General features: G+C 48.5%; 1 protein-coding gene across 1 annotated transcript in view; it reads left to right on the plus strand.

The window, feature by feature from the left end:
* Window positions 1-21,646, plus strand: part of EFCAB6 (EF-hand calcium binding domain 6) — a 165,683-nt gene that overhangs the window by 85,829 nt on the left and 58,208 nt on the right. The window contains 4 exon segments of the mRNA XM_078150502.1: window positions 1,471-1,619; window positions 5,202-5,434; window positions 9,712-9,808; window positions 18,179-18,297. Of these exon segments, the coding sequence (XP_078006628.1) occupies window positions 1,471-1,619; window positions 5,202-5,434; window positions 9,712-9,808; window positions 18,179-18,297 (598 nt within the window).

Consider the following 21,646-nt stretch of genomic DNA (forward strand, 5'->3'; position numbering starts at 1 on the left):
TTCTTTATTAGTCTGTCACAAATGGCAGGGCCAGTGGTTGGTCCCACCCGACCACTTGCCTCCCTCCACCATCTTGCCTGGTCCTGGGTGCTGGTACTCTTCCTCGAGATAGACGGATGAAGATTTCCTCCCAAAGACAATGGCATCCCAGAACAATGAGCCGAAGTTGGGCCTGCCCACATTATGTGAGTGGCTCTGCCTCTGCTCTGGTGTTCTCGGGCTCTTCTCCAACATCACACAGCATTCCAGTTGGAGGAATGAGCTCTAGGGAGGTTCTCCAAAGATGGCGTAAATATTAGCTCAAGGGTTTTTCAGTTTCATTGTTAGATCGCTGTTTGTGGGCTGGGATGAGGAGCTTGGGAATGGGAGTGAGGGACTTAAAAATCTAAAGCCAGATATGGGGAGCTTAAGGTGGTTGTGGGGAGGAGGTGATATCTTATCAGAGAGGATCAGGAGCCGCTCCCCTGAGCTGGGCAGTGTCATGGCCAGAGCCCCATCTTGGGGAGATCGCTGCGGCCACTGCCTCAAGGAGGGGCCGGAGGTGGGAGACACGGGAGCTAGGGAGAAGCGATGGGGCCTTGACTTGGAGAGGTGGCCCTGGATCTATGGAGCCAGTGCTTCTGGGGCGCCAGGCCCCTGCAGGCACCCTCGGTGAGGCCCAGCTGGTCGTCCTTGCTGTCAGCATCCACGTCTTGCCCATCCTGGCCATTCCTCTGTGGACACCTGCCTCCCGGGCTCACTGCACTTCTCCTTGCTGGGCGTATGCAGCATTTTCCAGCTTCTTTGCCTGTAGGACCAGGGGTTGGCCTCCATGACCTCTGAGGTCCCTTTCAGCTACAAGACCTATGTCCCTGAGCACTGCAGATGCCATGATGGAGAAGGTGCTGCTCTAGGAATCAAGAGACCTGAACTGTGGCATCCCAGGGTGGGGCTGGAAGGGAAGGCCTTGGGGGCCATCGATGCCCCCCTCCCCATCTGGCAGCTGAGGAGATTCCGGCCTGGGGAGAACCTTGTCTAAGCTGGCAGCGGAGACTGAACCCGGGGCCCTCTGACCCCAGAGCCAGGGTGCTCCCACTATATCTTCCGTGACCCCTCTAACTAGATCTCTTACTAGCTCTAGGACCCTGGGCAAGCCACTTCCTCTCTGGGCCTTTTTATTTTCTTTTATGCATTTAGAAGCACAATTCTGAGAAGCTTATGTTCCCTTGAAGGGAGACCATATGAATGCAGATGAGCCAATAGAAATAAATAGGAAATCCATACCAATGTCACTGGGAGCATCAGGCAGAGGCTTGGTACCAGAGGAAGGCCTGGAGGGGGAGGGGGCTGACTTATTTTTGGCCAGTGCCTCCCACTGCATGAATGGGCTGGGATTTGTCCCCGATACAGTCAGAACAAATATGGCGACTGGGCTTCAAAAGAGCAAGCAGGGGCCTTGTGACCTTCGGCCTTTTGTGATTTCTTTAATAGCTTCAGAGGGGAAGCCTGGTGGACAAGAGCCCTCTGGGATCCTGGCCGTGCCAACGGCTGCTACTCCAAAGGGTAGTTTTGAGAGTCATTTTACATCTGCTGAAGAATGCCTGAAGAATTTTCCCAAGAAGATCAAAGAAATCTACGGGGTAAGAGAGTCCAGCCGAAACCCTCTGTCCCCCTTGTCTTCCTCCGGGAAGTCCTGCTCTCTTTCCACAAACAACATGCCCGTGTGTGGGCTGAGCAGGGCAGAGTCACTGGCTAGCCCCCTGAGGCTCAGCCGGGCTGAGAGTGGCAGCAGGGCTTCCTGCTTCCCCTCTCCACCCTGTCCCACTGCCCCTCTGCAGGGAAGGGCCAGCAGCTGGGGCCCTGCCCTGGAGAAGAGGCCCCCTCCTCCGAATCCCCATCTCTCCACCCTCCATCGTCACCCCCTTTGTTCAGCTTTTGTTAGATTTCTGGAGGAGAGAGAGGAGGGCCCCCTCCCTGGGGACCCTGTGCCACGCTTTCTTAAGCCACTCTCAAAGCATTCTTTAAGTAGCTGCTCTGGGCAGGTTCTTATACAGCCTCGAAATGTTGGGATCCTTGCCCTGAAAGCAGAATTCTTCTACAAATAACCCACCTCCCCCCACAAATAATCAAGGATAAACCCTTGAGAGAGCTAAGGTGACTTACCAAGGATCACACAGGAATTATGAGGAAGAGCCAGGATTTGAACCCAGGTCTCCTGGCACCTACCATTGCACCACACTGCTTCCTTGTCATCTGATGAGTGAGAGGCAATGTGGCATGGGAAAACCTGTGTTCTGGCTGTGTGACTCTGGCCAAGTCACCTACCACCCCGGGTGCCCCGGCACTAACGGTTACAGGCCAAGTGCCAGTTTGCATTGGTGGAAGGAGTATTCATGCTGGGAGTGTCTAGGACAGAAGAAAAGGAGACATTTGTTTTCTGGCCTTAGCTTAACTAGTAGCTCCTGGGTTTTCCACGGCTTCCTCTGTTACCACGCTGGACAGTGCGGGCAGCTACCTCGAGACCAGTCTTTTTGGCCCTGGGTTCTCTTTCAGGACTCGCCCCTGGGGTTACCCAGGAAGCAGCAGGCTCTGGTGAGAACACTGGTGAATGAAGTGGTGAATCATCGGAGCAGATTCCAGTCCTGCCCTTTATCTCTGTGTGGCCACGGGTCAATTGTGTCACCTCTGTGAGTGGCCATTTTTCTCCTCTCTAGAAGAGGGATATTATTGCTCACAGTTTCATCTCACATAATCGTGGTGAGGAAAGTGCACTGTGAACCTTAACATGCTCCAGCAATGGAGGATTATTATTTTTAACATGCTTTATCACATTCTTTGCTCAGATGCCACTTCCGTTTCCCAATAGACAACCTCCTTGCATCTCCTAGAGCAAAAAAGAGAAAAAAAAAAGTTTGGAAAAACCAACTGACACAACAGCTAAGCCTGACACTGTATACTCTATGCCACACCCATATTTCCCCACCTCTTTAAAGAAGGGAGGGAGGAGCGTTCTTATATTGTTCTTTGGGGTCAGATTTGGCTTTTCTCATTTCATAGCCCTCAGTTTTGATTTTTCTGTGTGTGTTTCTCTTTCCCGTTGCGTGTCTGTAGTCATTGTGCATGTGTTTTCCCAGTTCTGCTCACTTCACTTTGCATCAGTTCATAAGAGATTTTCCGTGCTTCTCTATAGTTATCTGTTCATCATTTCTTACAGCACATTCATGGAGCTTTGTCTCAATGCTACACTCCTAGTTTGTTCCGGGGTCTGTTCACTTCACTTTGCATCAGTTCATAAGAGATTTTCCGTACTTCTCTTAATCTTTTATTATGTGTGGAATGATGCAAGGTAATGTTGAAGCATTCCATCTTCAGCTGGGAATTCTGGTCAGCCTGGAACAATTCTGTTTCTCAGCATTATTTATCAGGGGTCATTTAGTATTTATGATATATCAGGGGTTATCATTTCCTTAATGGGGACAAGACTCCTGGGTCCACCGGTCTTAAAAAATTCCCAAAATATATTTTTGGGGAGTGAATATTTTAGTGTTTGATGAAATACCCGGATATTACAGGCTCTCCAACACTTCTTTTGCCAATGGATTTGGCAGAAGTTTTTCATCAGTAAAAAGGACCTTTTCCCCATCTTCAGGACTCCAGTCTTTCTATTGACTTGCCCATGACAAGCATTTTCTCTTTATAGCGATGGATAGCGGCTGCCCTTTCTTCTTGTGCTTCTCATAGCTCTTCCAACATCGGGAAGCTTCGGATGCATGGTAGAGGAATCAGTAACAATCCTATCCAGATTCCACATCCCTTGGAATGTCTTTGCTTGTTGTCTGAGGATTTTTTAGGTTATTTCACAGCAATTGTTTCTCAAAGTCTTGGCTTTGTGCTTTGGCAGAACCAATCCCATTGCATTGTGGGTCTGAATGATCCTTGAATTGCTGTACTTCTCATCAATAGCCCCTGTCATATCTCTAACAGTCACTGTCATGGAAACATGAGTAATATCCATTTTTAAAACAAACAGAACTCAAAAACAAAAGAGAAATGAAACATGTGAAGTTTGACTTAAAATTCAGCCCTCAATGACAGAGAACCAACTCAAATCAGTGATTGTGGCTACTTTCATTAGTCCACTTTCATCAAGATATTCTGAGTTAGCCTGGTGTCAGCAGAAGCATACACACATGATTGTTGCTGTCACCATATAAAAATGATTACTTGTCCCAAATAACTTGTATAAGATCATGAAAATTTGTGTTTTATTTTACCTCTTCAGAGCACACGCCCAGTGTGGCATTTATGTATACATTGAAAGGGATTGGCAATTTTGGCACTTTATTAGCATAATTCCAAATTGTTTTCCAAAATGATCCCACCATTTCACAGCTCTACCAACAATGTATTAGTGGGCCTATTTCCCCACAGTCCCCTTAGCATTAATTGTTCCCATCTTTTGTCATCTTCTCCAATTTTCTGGGTGTGAAATGAAGCCTCAGAGCTGTTTTGATTTACATTTCTCATGTCATTAGGCATTTGAAACAATCTTTCGAATGGTTGTTAATAGTTTCCGATTCTGCTTTCAAGAACTGTTTCTTCATATCCTCTGACCAGTGGAGATAGGCTTTTGGCCTTATATGCTAGTATTTATTCTCTGTATGTCTTGGATATGGAACCCTCATCAAAGAGATTTGACGCAAAGATTGTTTTCCTGAGTTGACCATTGCCTTTCTTACCATATTTTTCATTGATTTTGCTCATGCCAAAGCTGTTCAATTTCACGTAATCAAAATGATCAAGTTATATCTTTTCTGACGACTTCCATGCCTTGTCTGCTTAGTAATTCTTACCCTGGCTGTTAAAAGTACCCGATCCACTTTTCACATGATTTTTTATAGTGTGATTTTTAATATTCATTTGTATATGTTGAGTTTATTAGAGTATATGGTGTAATATGGTGGTTGAAACCTAATTTCTGCCAAATTGCTCTTAATTTTCCCAGAAGTTCTTATCAAATAGAGATTCCTTCCTCCAGCAATTTGTGTTCTCATGTTTTTAAGACACTGAGTTACTAAATTCAATTGTTTCTGGACGTAAAAATCAGTACTGGAAACCAGGTCCCTCTAAACCCACCAATTTTTTTGGGTTACTTTGTTGATGAGAGAGGGACCACCATGATTTAAAACAGAAACCCAAGAAACTGCACATTTTTTTTAAAGGATGCCTACTCTGCCTTTTACAAAACGGACACAAACCATGACGGCATCATTAACATGGTGGAGTTTAGAACAATGTTGCATCACGTGCTGATCACCCTGAAAGATGACGAGTTTATGCGTCTACTTGAGTCGATGAATCTGAAGCCAGGCTTGACGCTAAATTACCGGGAGTTTCGTAACTTGTGTGAGAAGAAACAGTTCAAAAAAGATGACCCCCCACAAAGACTTATCAGGTAAGAAGAAATTCATAGCGTAAGATTGACTAGGTCTTTCTGCTTTTACATTAGGAGCACAGTTCACTGGGGACATGTCACCTGCGGTCACAAAAGGAGCAGGACAGAAGGCAATTGCTCATCTGTCCCATTAGGCAGACATATTAGAATGCACTTAGAAGAGGGGATGTCAGACCTGGGAGGGACCTTAGGGTACAGATTACCAGCCAGAGCCTTGGAACACAGACTCAGAGCCCTAATTAGGGATTCCAGTATCTGTGGCCAACCTAACTCGATGTGACCTGAGGTATGACCATATGGCCCCTTCTTTGCATCACTGGAGGAGAATGGAGGCTGGGAGGCAGGGGCTTTTGAAGGGGTGGGAGTTAGGGTGGGAAAGAAAATGGTGAATCAGGCACAGAGGTTGTTGGGAAGGAGGGAGAGTGACTCAAAGAGGCCCATAAATGGCAGTGCGAGAATCTGGACAAAATTAATGGAACTTGAAAGAAAGAGGAGTGGTTGGGGAATGATGGTGGCAGAGGACAGCTGTGAAAGTGGAACCAAGGTCCTTCTCTGCCCTGTCTTGGGGCAGGAGAGTAGGAGTAGCCAGCATTAGTGGAGGGCCCATGAGATGGGGGATCTTCAGAGGGAAACCAGGTCTTGGGGGTACGAGAAGATGGAAGGAACGTGAGAGAAAAAGATGTAGGCTGGAGGGGAGCTCCAGAGGTCATGGTGGGAAGGGAAAGGGTGAGCCTTGAAGAGTCCTGATGGGAGGGAGCATGTTGGGGTGTGGAGGTCCATCTGTGGGAGCATGCAGAGGCAAGCGAGGGCAGGAGAGGGTGAGCAAAGCTCCCCTGCAGAGCTCTGGTAGTGGGAGGCTGCGGTGTCAAGAAAGTGAATAGGACCACAAAGGTGGGTGGGTACCAGCTCACGGGGGACCCTCAATGCCAGGTCCTAAGGGAGGGCTTGCTTCGATTTGCCCATAGTTGATTAGGAGCTACTGATAAGGAGCCATTTTTGAGCAGGGGGACGTATGTACCAATCTAGTCATTTCCTAGATTCTTTTAACAGTTGTTTCAGTGGTGGGTTATAGAGGGAGAAAGGCTGATGCCACGGAGACTAGAGGTATTTGGCTTTGGGAGTCATCCAAGTAAGACGTGGCAAGGGACTGAATTAGGGTGGCAGATGTGTGAGTGGAGAGGAGGAGAAAAATGCAAGAAGCATTGCGACCGTAGTATGCGCAAGAACTGAATGCTTTTTTGGCAGTTCAGTAAGAACGTATAAAACGTGAGTCTCGGAACTCCTGAGCCCCCATCCTGGACATTTTCCTCCTTCCTCATCCCAGAATCCAATGTTGAGCACAGGAGGGCGAGAAGACAGCTCCTCAGGGAGACAAAGCATGCCAGTGGAAGGCAAATATGGCTCAAATGCATTATTACTTTTAATTTACATGACTAATTTACACAACTATTCTGCAGATGTTTGTGGTTGAAACTGGGAAACCATGATAGAACTTTCTGATGACTATGAGACCGTCTTATATGGCTTGTGTCACATCTGAGAGAAATATGGATTTTGAGAGCTGAATTAGTATGAGAGCAGTCCCTGATAAGAGGCAGGGGGAAGCCGGATGAAAAGCCAGGAAACTGGAAGGTAGATGCTTTCATTAGACACTGCATACAGAAGTCAGAAACCAACAGCTGTGAAGTCAACAGAGACAGGGAAAGCAAGTGGGAACAAAAGAAGACACTAGCAGCTGCTCTGAACTGAGACCAGGTGAGGAGAGAGATAGGTGGGCCTCTTAGGTGGTGGGGAGTGGATCTGTTTGGAGGAACACTCTGATGCTGGGAGCAGATTAGAGAAGGCAAGCTGATTGGAAAAAGGTGCTTTCTAGCACCGTTGATAGCTCGGCAGAGGAGAAGTCCCCCATGGGTTTGCCTGTTGCCCTTTATTGTCTGCTGTGGCTTGAGAGAGCTGACCTGAGGAGCTTTCCAGGTCCTAGCCTTAAGGAAACTGCTTTTCACTGAAAAAAGTATAATGCTGTCTTAGGACACAGCCAAGAGAGCAGGCTGGCCCAGGAAGCTCTGCATATTCTGGGATTAAGCCCCTAATGGTCTCAGGGACCCACAAGTAAAAAAAGCGTGTATTCATCAGGAGAGTAAAGATGCCAAGAAGAAACGTTCCATTGTCTAGGAGGTGATGTGTGATGGGATGTGTGGGGTCAGCCTTTTGCCAAAGAGGCCAGGGACGTGCAGGCCCTCAGTCTAGAGCTGTGAGTTACCCAAGAGATCATACAAGTGGAAAAAGGACCCACGTGTACAGAAATATTTATAGCAGCTCTTTTTGTGGTGGCCAAGAATTGGAAATTGAGAGGATGCCCATCCATTGGGGAATGGCTGAGCAAGTTGTGGTATATGAATGTAATGGAATAGTATTGTACTATAAGAAATGGTGAGCAAGTGGACTTCAGAAAAACCTGGAAAGACTTAATATGGACTGATGCTGAGTGAAGTGAGCAGAACCAAGAGAACATTGTACACAGTAACAGCCACGTTGTGTGATGACTAACATTGATGGACTTAGCCCTTCTCAGTAATACAAGGATCTAAGACATCTCCAAAAGACTCATGGTGGAAAATGCTATCCACATCCAGAGAAAGAACCGTGGAGTCTGAATGCAGATCGAAGCAGACTATTTGCTATTTTTTTCTTCTGTTTCGTTTTGTTTCTTCTTTCTTGTGGGTCCTCCCATTGTTCTAATTCTTCCTTACATCACAACTAATGGGAAAATATGCTTAACATGAATGCATATGGAGAGCCTATACTGGATTGTACACCTTCGGGGAGGGGGAGAAAATTAAAAACTCAAAATCTTATGGAAGTGAATGTTGAAAACTAAAAATAATAAATTAAACTGAAAAAAAAATGGGAGCACAGGAGGGCCCCTATTCAAATCCTGTCCAGACACTCACTAGCTGTGGTCCCCAGGTCTGGAACCTCAACAGTACCCCCGAATCCTCGCTCTCCCTCACCCACACATCTAATCGGGTGCCAAACTTGTCGTCTTCTTTTAGCCATTGCACTCCCCAAGTGCCTGACTTGGGTGTGGGGGCTCAGTACCCACAGCAGTAAGATCCCAGCTCCTCTGGTTATCCATCAGGGTTGCCTGTATGTGACAGACTCCTTAGTGCTCCCCCCAGGGCTTTGACGGGTAGGGCGATGCTTGATGAGAGGCTGCCTTTTATAGAAGGTGGGATTTCAAGTGAGCTCTGCAGGAATCGGGGCCTTCTTAGAGACAAGGTAAAGAAGGGTGGGCATTCCAAGCCTGGGAGCACAGCCTGGACAAAGGCTGGGCGGTGGGACGTTGTGTATGAGGAACAACAAGGAGGCCAAAGTGGGGGAGCAGCCTGACGTCAGTCTTCGGTCTTCGAAGGAGAAGCTTCTGGAATAGAAGAGTGGCATGTTCCTAACTGTGGTTTTGGAATGAAACATTGGCAGCGAGGGAGAATGGACTGGGCTGTGGAGACACCGGAGGCAGGGAGACCCTGGAAGGAGGCCACGCCATCCACGGCCCATTCCATTCCATTTTTCAGATGAGAAACCCGAAGCAGGTACTTGCCCAAGGTCACACAGCTAGGAAGCAGCCAAGCCAGGATTTGAACCCAGGTCATCTGACTCCCAATCCCATCAATCTGTCCCAGCCCTTGGGCGTTCTTTACAATGGGGAGGAAAGACAGATATTTCTATCACCTCCTTCCGCAGACAAGGGGATGAGGGAGGGGCGTGTAGCTCGTGGAGGGCAGGTGGGAGACTTGTCTTGGGCCAAAGTCAGAATTTAAAGCCAGTTCTTTGCCCCCCCCCTTCTCCCAGACAGTAGCAGCCCCGGTGAGCGCCCTGGGTTCAATGCAGCGCCTGCGATGCCACACCCTTCTTTGCAGTCTGGCTCCGACTGGGATACTCCGGGAGAAAAGTGAGCTCCTTGGGTCTCCTCCTAAGGCATCGAACACTTTGTTATTGTCTTTGTCTGCTTGTTTTGTGGGGCTGTGAGAGCTGCACACATCCGTCTGAAGATAAACGGGGACAAAGAAAATTGAGGAAAACTTCCCTGCCATGCGGCCGGGGGAATAAGCCAGTGTTTTAAGGAACAAGTCAGACCAGATGTGAAATGGCAGACGCAAAGCAGGGTCTTTGACACGGAGGCCAGGGGGCTCCTTGGAGGGGGGATGCTAAGCCTGCGGGAGATTCGTGGTCGCCTTCCGTTGAAAACAGTTATTTATTATTATTTTTCCCTTTTCAAGGCCCAAACTGAAGAACACAGATTCAGAACTAGCTTGTGATCAGGCTCATAACTACCTTGTTTCAGAAGCAAGAAACAGATGGTTCGACTTGTCTAAGGTAAGAAGGAGGACGTGTTCTCTAAAGGGAAAGAGAATCCCTTTCCATGGCTCTGGGATCGCCGTGCCCCAGCAGCGATAAACTGCGCCAGCGTGAGAACGCTCTGCTCTCTAGAGCAGGAACCACCCATTGTGCCCAGAAAATGCTATGCCTGTCTGGCTTCCATGGGGGTTCCGTGGTTCCTGCCCCTCAGGTCTCTTCAGAGGCACAGGTTCAGAGAGGAGAACAACTTTCCACGCCAATATTGTGTCGACACATTTCAGTTGTAAAATAGTCTTACAAATGAGATTCCCGAGATCTCAGGTGAGTCAACTCTAGGAACGGTGATTCTTTGCAGGAGCGGTATGGATGGAGATGGCGTTACTGTAGTTACTCCAGAGGGTTGTGGTAGTGGACAAAGTTGTGGCTTGGAAGATCTGGGTTCAAATCCCAACCCAGACACTTACTGTGTGACCCTGGGCAAGTCACTTAGCCTCTCTGTCCCTCAGTTTCCCCATCTGTAAAATGGAGATAATCATAGCACCCCTAATGAGGTTGTTGTGAGGCTCTAATGAGACCTTGGATTAAAGTGCGTTGCAAACCCCAAATGCTGGCTGTTATCAGCACAGCTCCATTAGGCAGGTAGTCTAAGCAGCAGATACCACACTTCCCAGGTTGTTGAGGAAGAGGTTTCTAAAGCTCAGAGGCCAAAGAGAAAGACAAAGGGCCCCTGTAAGAGAGAAGCATGGGAGGGCATTCATTAAGTGCCTAATGTCTGCCAGGTGCTGGGGCTGCAAAGATGAGAAACAGCCCCGTTTTCTCTGCAAGGGATGGGGGCACTCCAAGAAATCTGTTAAGCATTTGTGTGTCATCCTGGTCACTGGGGTGTCTGGGGCTGTTGGAGGGTGCTGTTGGCAGGGCGACAGTCCTCCTCACCACCCTCTTCTCTCTGCTCCCTTTCTGGAGGGATGTAAATCTGGAGATTTAATCAGCTCTGGTAAAATAAGGAATTCTTTCTTTAGTATAGGGACCATGGTCCATGTGGTCCCATCTGTGGCTGCTTTATTGAAGTTTATGTTAAACAGGGAGTTAGGACAGTCATGATGGCTCAGAGCCCCCAGGCAAGAGAGTTCTCAGGACTGAGGCAGAACTTTCCCTTCATGCCCTCATCTAAACTTTTACTTCCAGGTGACCCTAAGTCTTTGAATGTTTGAGGAGAAATTCAGGTTCTGGGGAAGGTGGGGAAGGGAATAAGCATTGATTAGGCACTTACTTTGCTGAGGGCTTTGCGGATATGACCTCATGAGAGATGCTGCTGCTAATGTTTAGGTAAAGCAGCACGTCAGTCAGCTGTGCCTTTTGTGGGTGGGCAGCCCCAGAAGTGGAGATTGGGGAAAGCATCTGGCATTCTTCTGGGAGCTTTCCTCAGGCCTTGAAAAGGCTCCCAGGAGCCCTGCGGCTTCAGCCTGAGCCCTCCTTGAGGCCGCCTGGAGGGGGATGATGGTGGCTCCCCAGTCTCAGGGCACCCTTTTCTTTCTCCTTTCTCCTGTTGGCCTAATTCTTTCTGGATCAACTTGCGGGAGGGGAGGAGAGGAGGAGGGGCAAGGTTGGGGAAGGTTGACCCCACTGTTGCTGCTGCGGCCCATCTGTGAAGGTCTCCCTCCTTCCTCTCAGTCTGTGTCTCTTTCAGAACTCTGGGCTGTTACTCAGTTCTGCTCAAAGTTGGGCCCAAATCGCTCTCCGAGCTGGGGCGGGGATGCTCATCTCTCTGAACTACACATCCCAAGATCTCACTCAAATCCTCATTACACATACAAAGAAAACAGTTGGGGAGGGGAGAGTTAACATCTGCAGGAGGCTCAGGAAAGGCCTTATGTCCAAAGTGGCCCTCGAGCTGAACTTTAGAGGGAGCTGGAGATTCTGAGGGGTGGACAGTGTTCCCGGCAGGGGAAACAGCCTGGGCAAAGGCCTGGAGGCAAGAGAGTAACAGCTTGTATGAGGAACAGCAATTAGGCCAGCTTGGGTGGGAGGTCAAGTACCTGCAGGGGAATAGATTAGTCTGGAAAGATAGGCTGTTGGGAGGGAAATACTTTATAGACCATAATGCATCCTATAGGGTTAGAATTATTAATTATGCAAATTTAAGGGCTTAGTTATAAAATGTTTCCATAATGTCAGTCCAACAAGCATTTTGGTTCCTAACGTGTGAGAAGCTCTTGGCCTGCAAGTCTCCAAGGAGCCGCTGATCTGTGTTGGGGGAAGGACTTTCCTAACCTGTAGTTCCCTGCCTTCTTGCCTCCTCTCCCCCCAAAAAAGCAAAAAAAAAGCATGAGACACTCTTGGTACAAAGTCAAAGATGCAGCAGTCCTTGGCCTGGAAGACCTGCTGTTCTGCTCCATCTGTCACTTGGCTAAGGCAGAGCCTCAGTCTGTCTCATCTAAAGGATGGGAAGGCCCTTTGCCAGCTCCGTGGGTTGGGGCCATGTTGACAGGGGATGGCTGGGGAAGCCATTTGCCCACGTTCATATTAACTAGCAAGTTTTAGGGTGGGATTTGAGCTCCAAGTCACCACCTCTCCTGTCACCTGCATATGCTGCTGTCCCAAGGGAAGGGACTCCCAAAGACTTCCTTGGATGGTTCTTCTTTGATTCAGGTCCTGACTTTGACTTAGGCTTGAGCCGCCATCTGGGTCCTGATTTTTTAATGTCATTTATGCTTCTCAAAATAAGGAAGTACTTCTTAGGGTTAGGGTTGGGGCAGGTGAGGAGAATGGACTGTCTTGTGAAAGAGTGAGCTCCCTGTCACTGGTGCTGTTTTCTGAGACACTGTGGACATTGCCTCTATCAGTTAGAGCTCTGGAGCAGAGTCTGAGACTCCCTCACTGACCTGGGATTCTTTTCTTGTGTTTGACTCTTGAATTCCATTCTGGATTCCTGTGGGCTCCCAGAGCAATGGCCACCTCTCCCTCTTCTTAACACTTTTCTTCTTGGAAGAGGGAATTGGACGGGGCAGGGATTGTGGCCGAGCTGTTTCTCTGGGTCATAGTTAAAGGCACAAGTCGGGAACGGGACATTGCTGGCCCTCAGATTAGCTTCCTTCTCTCGGGATGAGCAGGGCAGGGGGAGAAAAGGAGAAATGTGAGTAAGTTAAAAAAAAATGACAGTGGGAACGGGGGGAGAGAGGACCTGAGCAATTCCTTGTGACGGGCGTGGTCCTGAGTTTGTCTAGGAGGCTTAGGGCATTCAGGGAGTCAGCATAAGGTTAAAGCCACAATCATAGCATTTCGGAACCAGGTGGTGTTAATCAAGCCTTAACGCTAGGCACTGTGCAAAGCATGAAAGGTTGCCTCCCCACAAGGGGCTTATGTTCTGAAGAGGGAGATGCCAAGGACGTATGTGAAAGTAGACAGCGTAACTGTATCTACAAATATAACGCGACATGTTACTATAATACAAAAGACAACAAGATGCAAATAATAAGGCGGTTAAAAACAAGATAAGGAGGGTGATAGAAATTGAGGGCTGGGGGAGGCAGAATGGCTTCATGCAGAAGATGCTGTTTAAAGGAGGAGGACTCTATGAGAAGGAGATGAAGGAGGAGGGCATTGCAGGCATGGGGAATAGCCAGGGCAAAGGTGCAGAGATGGGAGATGGAATATAGCATGTGAAAAACACAAGAGACCCGACTCTTATTGACCCCCCCTTCCCTGCCACAAGAGCCTCCGAGGCCCCGAATTGAGTGTCTTCTGACTGAACTGAAGTGAGACACAGGGAGCTGAGACTTGGAACAGTCTCTGTGGAAGTGTTTCGTTGACTTAGCTGTTGAAATAGCCGAGATTGGCTCCTACGCCCTCGGTGTGAATCTTCCAAGCATTTACCAGCCAAATGGAACATTCTCCATTTCGACTCAGATGCCAATTTCCATTTTTGTCTCCGTTGATTTCGGGAGCTGAACCCTAGTCGTGAAATGTTCTGGCATGCCCTTCACAATGGGGACAGTAGTCATGGGAGCTAGGGCCAGAAGGGACCCCCTTCTTTTACAGATGAGGAAACTGGGTTTCAGAGAATTGAACTGACTCACAGTTCTCCAGCTAATAAGTGTCAAAGGCAGGATTTGAACCCAGATCTCTTTAGGCTCCAACTCAGTACATTTCCCATTCTCTTATCTTTTCTGTGAGTCTGTGGTCCTCGGAATTTGAAGTCTTAATGCACTGAGGGGATGCCTTTCTGGAAGTCGGAGCCTTTAACCAGCCTCAGGGCATTTGGGAAAGTCAAGCACCACTCACTTATTATTAAAGATATTGAATAAAGCAAAAGTAATTTTGGTCTTCATTACTCACATAGTAACTGTTCTCCCCAACTTGCAAATGGGCCATGTTCCAAAAATTAATTTGCAAGTTGGTTGTTGGGAACTTGGAGCTCACTTCCCCATAGAAACAGCAGTATAAATAACAGCTAAGCCCCCAGGTTGGTCCCGAAAGGTCCATGTTATAAGTAGAAGGGAGGGCAATGTAGTTCAGTAGGAAGAATACAGAACTGGGAGTTATTTTCCATTCTTCAGAGGCTATTGGGGTCTATGTGTCACAGCCCTATGGCACCCTGGAAAAATGAATCTGTAAACTTGTCTGCTCTCTGAGACATCGAGGACCCACCCCCCGTCACCTCCCCTGCCCTGTGATTCATGCATGAGTCCCCTCTGCGAATACTCAAGGGACCAAGCAGCTGCTGCTTGACCACTACCAGGGATGGGTAGTAAGCTCACCAGCTGCCTGAAACTGCCCTGAGCAGCAATGATGGTGAGGCTGCTCCGGCAGATGCCGTTATTCCCTCTGCCCATTGCTCTGAGCTCTGCCTTCGGAATTAGTTGGAATGAGTCTAAGCCCTCTTTTCTGAGTCTCTTTCCTCATAGACAACAGTGATCATGGCCAAGCAGCCATCTTGCTTATTAATGAAGAGCTCCCCATGTGCCCAGCACTGCCCAGGACATAGACAACCAACCCAGACCACGCAGGCCCTGCCCTCAGGGAGCTCTCCTTCTAACGGAGAGATGACCCCACTAAGTCAGAAGCGATGGGCAGAGTAGACGGAAGGCAATCTTGGAAGACACTAGCCCCTGTGGGAGACGGAGGCACCAGGAAAGGCTGCCTGCAGAAGCTAGGTTTCAGCTGAATCTTCAAGGGTGCCTGAGATTCTAGGAGCTGGAAGTGAGGAGGGGAGACATTCCAAACATGGGGAACAGGCCAGGAAAAGGTGGAGAGTGGGGAGCAGACTGGCCAGATCTCTAAGTCTGTGAAAGGGAGATTGGAAAGGCAGGGAGGAACCTTGTTGATTCTGGAGGTCCTTGGGAGCCCCTGTGGCTGGGGGAGCAGAGAGGAGAAGACCTAGGTGAGAGATGGTATAGGGAAGGCAAAGACAGGATTGAGGAAGGGATTGGCTCTATGGCATGAGAGAGAGAAGGGCCAAAGGGGACCCTGGTGATGGATAACGGGTGGTGCTTTCCCCAGGGAGAGAGAAGTCTGGAGAAGGGGAGTCATTGAATTCGCTTCTGGACACATTGAGTTGGAGTTGTCTGGGAGATGTCCAGAGGGCAGCTGGTAATGTAAGACCAAGCTCAGGAGAGAGACTAGTCCTGGATAAACAGATCTGAGAATCATCTGACTAGAGACAATAATTGGGGCTGAGAGCTGACGAGAACCCCAAAAGAAATTGTATAAAACAGAGAGAAGAGAAGAGGGCCCCAGAGTCGTGGGGGCCAGCCCCCGGTCAGCAGGCAGGTCAATACGGAGACCCAACAGAGGAGACTGGGAAGGAGCGGTCGGACAGGTGGTAGAGAGAGCGGAGACGAGGATCCTCAGTGTCCAAGCGGGGCCAAGGAAAGAAGTCGAGCTGTGTCCTTTATGGAGGGCACATCTCCTGTTCATGTGGCATCAGGGGCCAGCTTGCCGAGGGCTGAGAAGGGTGAGAGAAGAGCAGGGGAAAATGCTGCTTTTCGACAGCTTTTCAAGGGGTTTAGTGAAAGGCATGAGAGACCTAGGATGGAGGCTGCTGGGCACGATAGGGCTAACGATGGAGGAGGCCTGTGCGGAGTCCTCGGCGGCTAGGAAGGAGCTGCTAGATAAGCAGATGCTGGAGATGAGATGTGGGGGAATGATTCAAGAGGAAATTTGCCAGAGAAGATGGGAGGGTATGGGACCAAGGGAACGTGTAGAGGGGTTGGCCTCCTTGTCAGAGACTGGGGGAAAGGAGGAGAGAGAGGGAGATGATGATGAAGGGAAGGCTTGCAGAGGATGGTCTTCCACTATTCTGGAGTCCTCAGCAGAGTGTCAGGGAAGGGATGCCATGGCGGCTTTGGGGAGAGAAGCAAAAGTTTGGACCAGCCGCTGTGGTCCGTTAGCAGAGAGCAGGCCGAAGGCCTTGATGTGGCGAAGGGCCAGCCACCGCTTCCTGTGGGGCAGTGGTCTCCCTAAGGCTTCTCTGCTGCAGCTGAAATGCTCCTACTTCTTTCCAGTGATTCCTGTGTGGCCTGGCCTGCAGTCCCCTCCCCCTTCTGGTCACCTTCCTTTGGGCAGGCTCTGGCTTGTTAATACCTTTCTGCAGAGCTGAGATCCAGATGTGGCCTGACCCGGGCCTGGGCCTCTCTCACACTGGATGCTGTCCTTCGGTCATACAGCCTGAGGTCCATCGATCCCGTGCTGCTAACTTGTGCAGGCCCAATTCCCAATGCCCGATCCATGCCTCCCAGTGCAGAAGAGCAAGCAACCCTTTTCCCTTCCCCCTCTCTCATCCATTGACACAGGCAGCACCATTGCCCAGTGGTGGATAAGGCCCTGGGCTTGGAGTCAGTAAGACCTGGGTTCAGTTCCCACCTCAGCCACTTATTACAGGACCCTTACAGCATCCCCTGTTCTTTCTTTCTTTTTTTTAGTGAGGCAATTGGGGTTAAGTGACTTGCCCACGGTCACACAGCTAGTAAGTGTCAAGTGTTTGGTCTGAGGCCAAATTTGAACTCAGGTCCTCCTGACTTCAGGGCTGGTGCTCTATCCACTGCGCCACCTAGCTGCCCCCAGCATCCCCTGTTCTAAGCTGGCTCCCAGCCCTGACCATAGCTCTATGAGTTTGGTAGGGCAAGTATCATTAGCCCCTTTTCACAGATGAGAAAACCAAGATAAAATGACTCTCAGAAAACTTGTGCCTGAGTTGGAATTTGAATCTAGCTTTCCTGACTCTTAGTCCAATGTTTTAGCTCCTCCTCCTCAGCTTCTCAAATTCTTGCCTTACTCTCTTTACAGGGTTGTGAGAAAATTTCTTTGTAAAACTGAAAGGGCCAGCAAAATAGGAGATGGGATTGTGGTCCATGGGCTGCAGACACACGGAGGTGCAAATTGTTTTCTTTTAATGAGATTTGAATCATTCAAGATTTTATTTTTCTTTCTTTTTGACCACGGCAACACCTTGCACCAGTTAAAGCACAATGCCTTATTATTTTCTCTTATTTATTTATTTTATTATCTGTTCACAACAATAAAAGCCTCTGAGCCAGACTGCCCTCTCTTCATGCTCTTTTGCCCAGTGGTGTCTCAGTGAGGAGGAAAAAGCAGGTGAGGTGAGGGAGGAATGTGTGGGATAAAAGGGCTCAAGCACCAGCCTAGAGCTCAGGGGAGCTGGTTTCTGGTCCCAGTCAGGGCACTGACTTGTTGTGTATTCTTGGGTGAGACATACCCCCTCTCTGAGCCTATAGATGATTGGAATATTTTTGCTTTTCTTTGTATCTTCATAATTTAGCACAGTGCCTGGTATGCGGTAAGTGCTTACTGAATGCTAATTGATTGATTGAGATAGTAAACTACCAGCATCTTGGACTGCGTTCAATCCTGAGTTACTGACTTTATCAGTTCTTTAGTAAGGATGGGTCTGTTTGCCCATAGATGACTTGGGATGGTCAGATTGGTGAAGGGACGTTGAATGGGGGGGCATCCATTTCCAAAAATTGCACCCCTATCCAGTGGCTATGAAAGTAACTTGTTTTGACTTTGCAATTTTTTAAAAAGAAGTTTCTGAGTATGAGTGGGTCCAGTACCAATAGGACTAAACACAGAGAAGATTATATCTTAGTTCTAAAATCATGAAATCATAGCCTCTTAGGGTCTCAGAATCATGAAATCTTAGAACCTTGGGGTCTTGGAAGCCTAGAATGTTGGCGTTAGAAGACCTCCCCCCAAGACAATGAACATGTCTTAAATTGCTCCTGAAGTTTATTCTTGGCAATGACAAAGAAAGGAGGCAGTTTCATTTTCTGCATGGTGTGCATGCATGCCTTTATTTCTCTGACAAGAAGTTCCAAGCTGCACTTGTTTTTCTGAGTTCTGACTTAACCCCCTTTTTTCGTGTTGCAGAATTTTCTAGAAACTGACAGCGAGGGCAACGGCATTCTCCGACGACGGGATATACGGAATTCTCTGTATGGGTTTGACATTCCCATCACACCAAGGGAATTTGAAAAGCTCTGGGCGAGGTAAGGAGATTCCCAGGCTAGTCCTTTTCCATTCTAATTGTTTCAGGCAACTTGTTACCATGGTGAATGAGTGAGTATTATTATCTTTTCCTCCATGGCATCAGGGGACCTAGGGAGCTAGAGATAGTTATAGCTCCGGATAGATCTAGAACAGATATGCGATGGAATTCTTGCTGAGGAAAGCTTATGTAGATGGTGTACCCCTTCTTGGCATACACACAGGTGCATGTCTGTGTCTGATAGTATTTGTATCCTGTCCTTACAGAGAAACCTCCCTTAGTCCACAGATTTGTTTTACACAGACATTGTCCCAGTATAAAGGACTCAATCAATGTTAGTTGTCTGAAGAAAAATGATATAGAAGCAAGAATACTGATCCAGGAAGTCAGCAAATCTGTGCTCAACCTCCCAGCCTGGGTCCTGCCGACTTGTGTGGGAGGAGGCAAGAGTATTAGTTACTTTGCCTCAGTTACTTTGTAAAACAACGAGGTTGGACTGTATGATCTCTGAGACCTTCTTATTGTCTGACAGGTTACGTTTCCCTCCCAGCTCTGACATCCCCTGTTCTAAGACCCCTCCCATCCCTGACATTTCTGTTCTGAGGCCCCTCCCAGTTCTGACCTTTCCGGTTCTAAGGGACCTCCCAACTCTGACATCCCTTGTTCTAAGGCCTCTTCAGCTCTGACATCCCCTGTTCTAAGCTCCCTGTGAGCTCTAACATTCCATTTATGTGCCCAAACTGGGGCCAGCATTTATGGACTCCATTAATAGTTGTCAAGTCCACATCTCTTTCACATTCAAATTGGTTTCAGAAGTGTTCTGATAGAACGTCTGGTCCTTTAGAACGGAATGTCTGAGCTGTGAAGCCCCTTAGCACAAGGAATGTTGGAGCTGAACAGCCTCTGCTCTCTGGTGGGTGTCTGGTGGGCAGGCTGCTGCCAAACAGACGTTGAGCACGATGCAGAAATTACAGAGGTAGAGCCTTCAGTTTTCTTATTATCCTCAAGCACAGGCTCAATCCTCAGAGAAAACCTGACCCTCCTTGGGACCCTCCCAAGCCCCCTCAGGGACAGAGAAGGGATTCTTTTCCATTCTGTAGTCCTGTCTTTTCCTTAGGCCGTAACCACTGGAGAGAAGCTAAATCCACAGTCCCACCCTCCTTCCATGCCATAAAAGGAGAACAAACTTAGGGAGTCATAATCTCGTACACCCCCCAGGAATCAAACTTCATCCACCTCTACAGGGAAACTAAGTCACGTTACAGATGAACGGACACTCAGCGGCTTCACAAGGAGGCGATGGAGGGGGAGGATTTCCTGAGGATGTCACCAGAGTCAGGGACAGTGGAGATTCTTCTTGTCTAGGGAATATTTAATGCTTTCGTAACAACTAACTAAATCTTCATGCCTGGTGTGACCAGATGGGATTAGTATTAACCAAAATGTGGAGGAGAATGCTCCTGAGTCCCAAATAAAAAAGACAAAATTCCCACAACAGGATAGAAAATGTCAGAGCTGAGAGGGGTCTTTCAGCTGGGACCATGGGGGTGGGGGCTGGGAAGGCCTTCCCCCAGTAGAACATGGTGTCTTGGGTGTGGTGTTGGGAGATGGGCGCCCGTCTTGGCCCAGACACTGACTTCCTGTCTGAGTGAACCTTGGGTTAAGCCCCTTCATCCCTTTGCCTCCTGGGGGCTGTTGGGAGGAAAGCTGTTTGTAACTCTGAATGAGTGTTAGAATAGCCAGGAGAACCCTTGGTGATCATCTGGTCTGGCCTCACCATTCTTCTGAGGGAGAAACTGAGTCTGAGTCAATCGACTTTGACTATTCATGCATTTCCCATGGAAGCCTTCTGCCTTCTCGTCTGGCACTGTCCCCTTCCCTGCTCCTCTGTAAGATTACCTCAGTGACTTGCTTCTCCAATAGACTGTAAGCTCCCTGAGGGCAGGCACAACATGTTTTTGTGTTTCTTTTTATGATCAGAGCCTAGCCTGGTACATAGTAGGTGCTTAAAAAATGCTTGTTGACTGACTGAGAGCTTCTTAGACCTGCCCTCGGGTCATAGGGCTCTAGTTTTTTTTTTTTAAAGGCTAGAAGAGAGTTTAGATGTTGTCAGGTCTAAGCTGGTCTTATAGATAAAGAGACTGACTCTCCTGGGAGAAGGAGTGACTTCCATGTCAGCCTGGGCTGTCCATGTCCTTACTCACTTTTCCTCCCAGTTCTCCAAGTCGCGGCTAAAATGTTGGCTGCATTTCGGAACAAGTGGGCTGCTGTGCTTCTAATTTAGCAAGGCAGTGTGACATTCTTTCACACCCCTTTTTCTATTTCTCCTCTTTGGTTCCAACGCTGGGCCAAATTAGACTGCTTGTTCGTTTGCCTTCTCTTTAATTACAATCAACAGTTCAACTGGCTGATGGGAAGAGAGGAAGTTTAGGACTGTCTGAAAGTTTCTGAATAGGGAATGACGGCAGACCGTGGCCTCTGCAGCAGGGAGCAGACCTGAAGGCACTTTCTTTCTTGGCACCTTGGATCTCAAAGGTGCCCATGGGCACATCTGTGCTCAGTGCCACCTCCGCTGTGAAGCCTTCCGGGATGCCTCCCTGACTCCCCCTCCCCACACAGGGGATGGTCTCCCCTCTGTGTGCTTCGGCCCTCGACTTGCGGCTGTCAGCACGGCATCAGGGAACCAGCCCTGGGTGCTGAAGCCTGGCTCTTTGCTTACTGCCCATGTGACTGGGAGCCACGGTTTCCTCTTATGTAAAGGATGGAGCTGGACCAGAGGACCTCGGAGGGGCTCCCATATAGTGTCTTCACACACATTCTTTATTTCTTTGCCACTCTGGCTTCCATTGACCTTTAGTTCCCCATCAGGTCTAGCACAGTACTGTGCCCCTGGAGGGGAGGGACCTTTGATAAAAGTCTGCTGAACTAATGAAATGTGCATGGCCTTCACCCTAGCCTGAAAGCTCCCCGAGCCTCTGCTTTTGTTCTATGGCTCTGAGTCTGGACTGTGCCATTCACTTAGCTGTGTGCCCTAGGTTAATCCTCAGTTCCCCCATCTGTAAAAAAGGGATAATAAGAACGTCTCCCTATCAAGGTTGTTGTGAGGTTCAAATGAGACAATATTTGTAAAGCTTTTTGCAACCTTGAGATGCTGCATGAATGCTAGTTATTATTATTATTATTCCAAGGAGCCATGACTTTGTCAGCATGGGTCTGCCATGTTTTAGCAGACTGCCTTTGTGGAGGAGCTATGTCAGATCCATCATCCGGTAACCAGCCTTCTCAGGCTGAGCCTTTCCCGTGGGCGAGGCTGGTCCTTGATCCACCAAAGGGGCTGGTGCTTGAAGCCT

Source organism: Phascolarctos cinereus, unplaced genomic scaffold, assembly GCF_003287225.1.
Source record: "Phascolarctos cinereus isolate Bilbo 61053 unplaced genomic scaffold, phaCin_HiC Scaffold_1;HRSCAF=81, whole genome shotgun sequence".
In the NCBI taxonomy this organism is placed as follows: Eukaryota; Metazoa; Chordata; class Mammalia; order Diprotodontia; family Phascolarctidae; genus Phascolarctos; species Phascolarctos cinereus.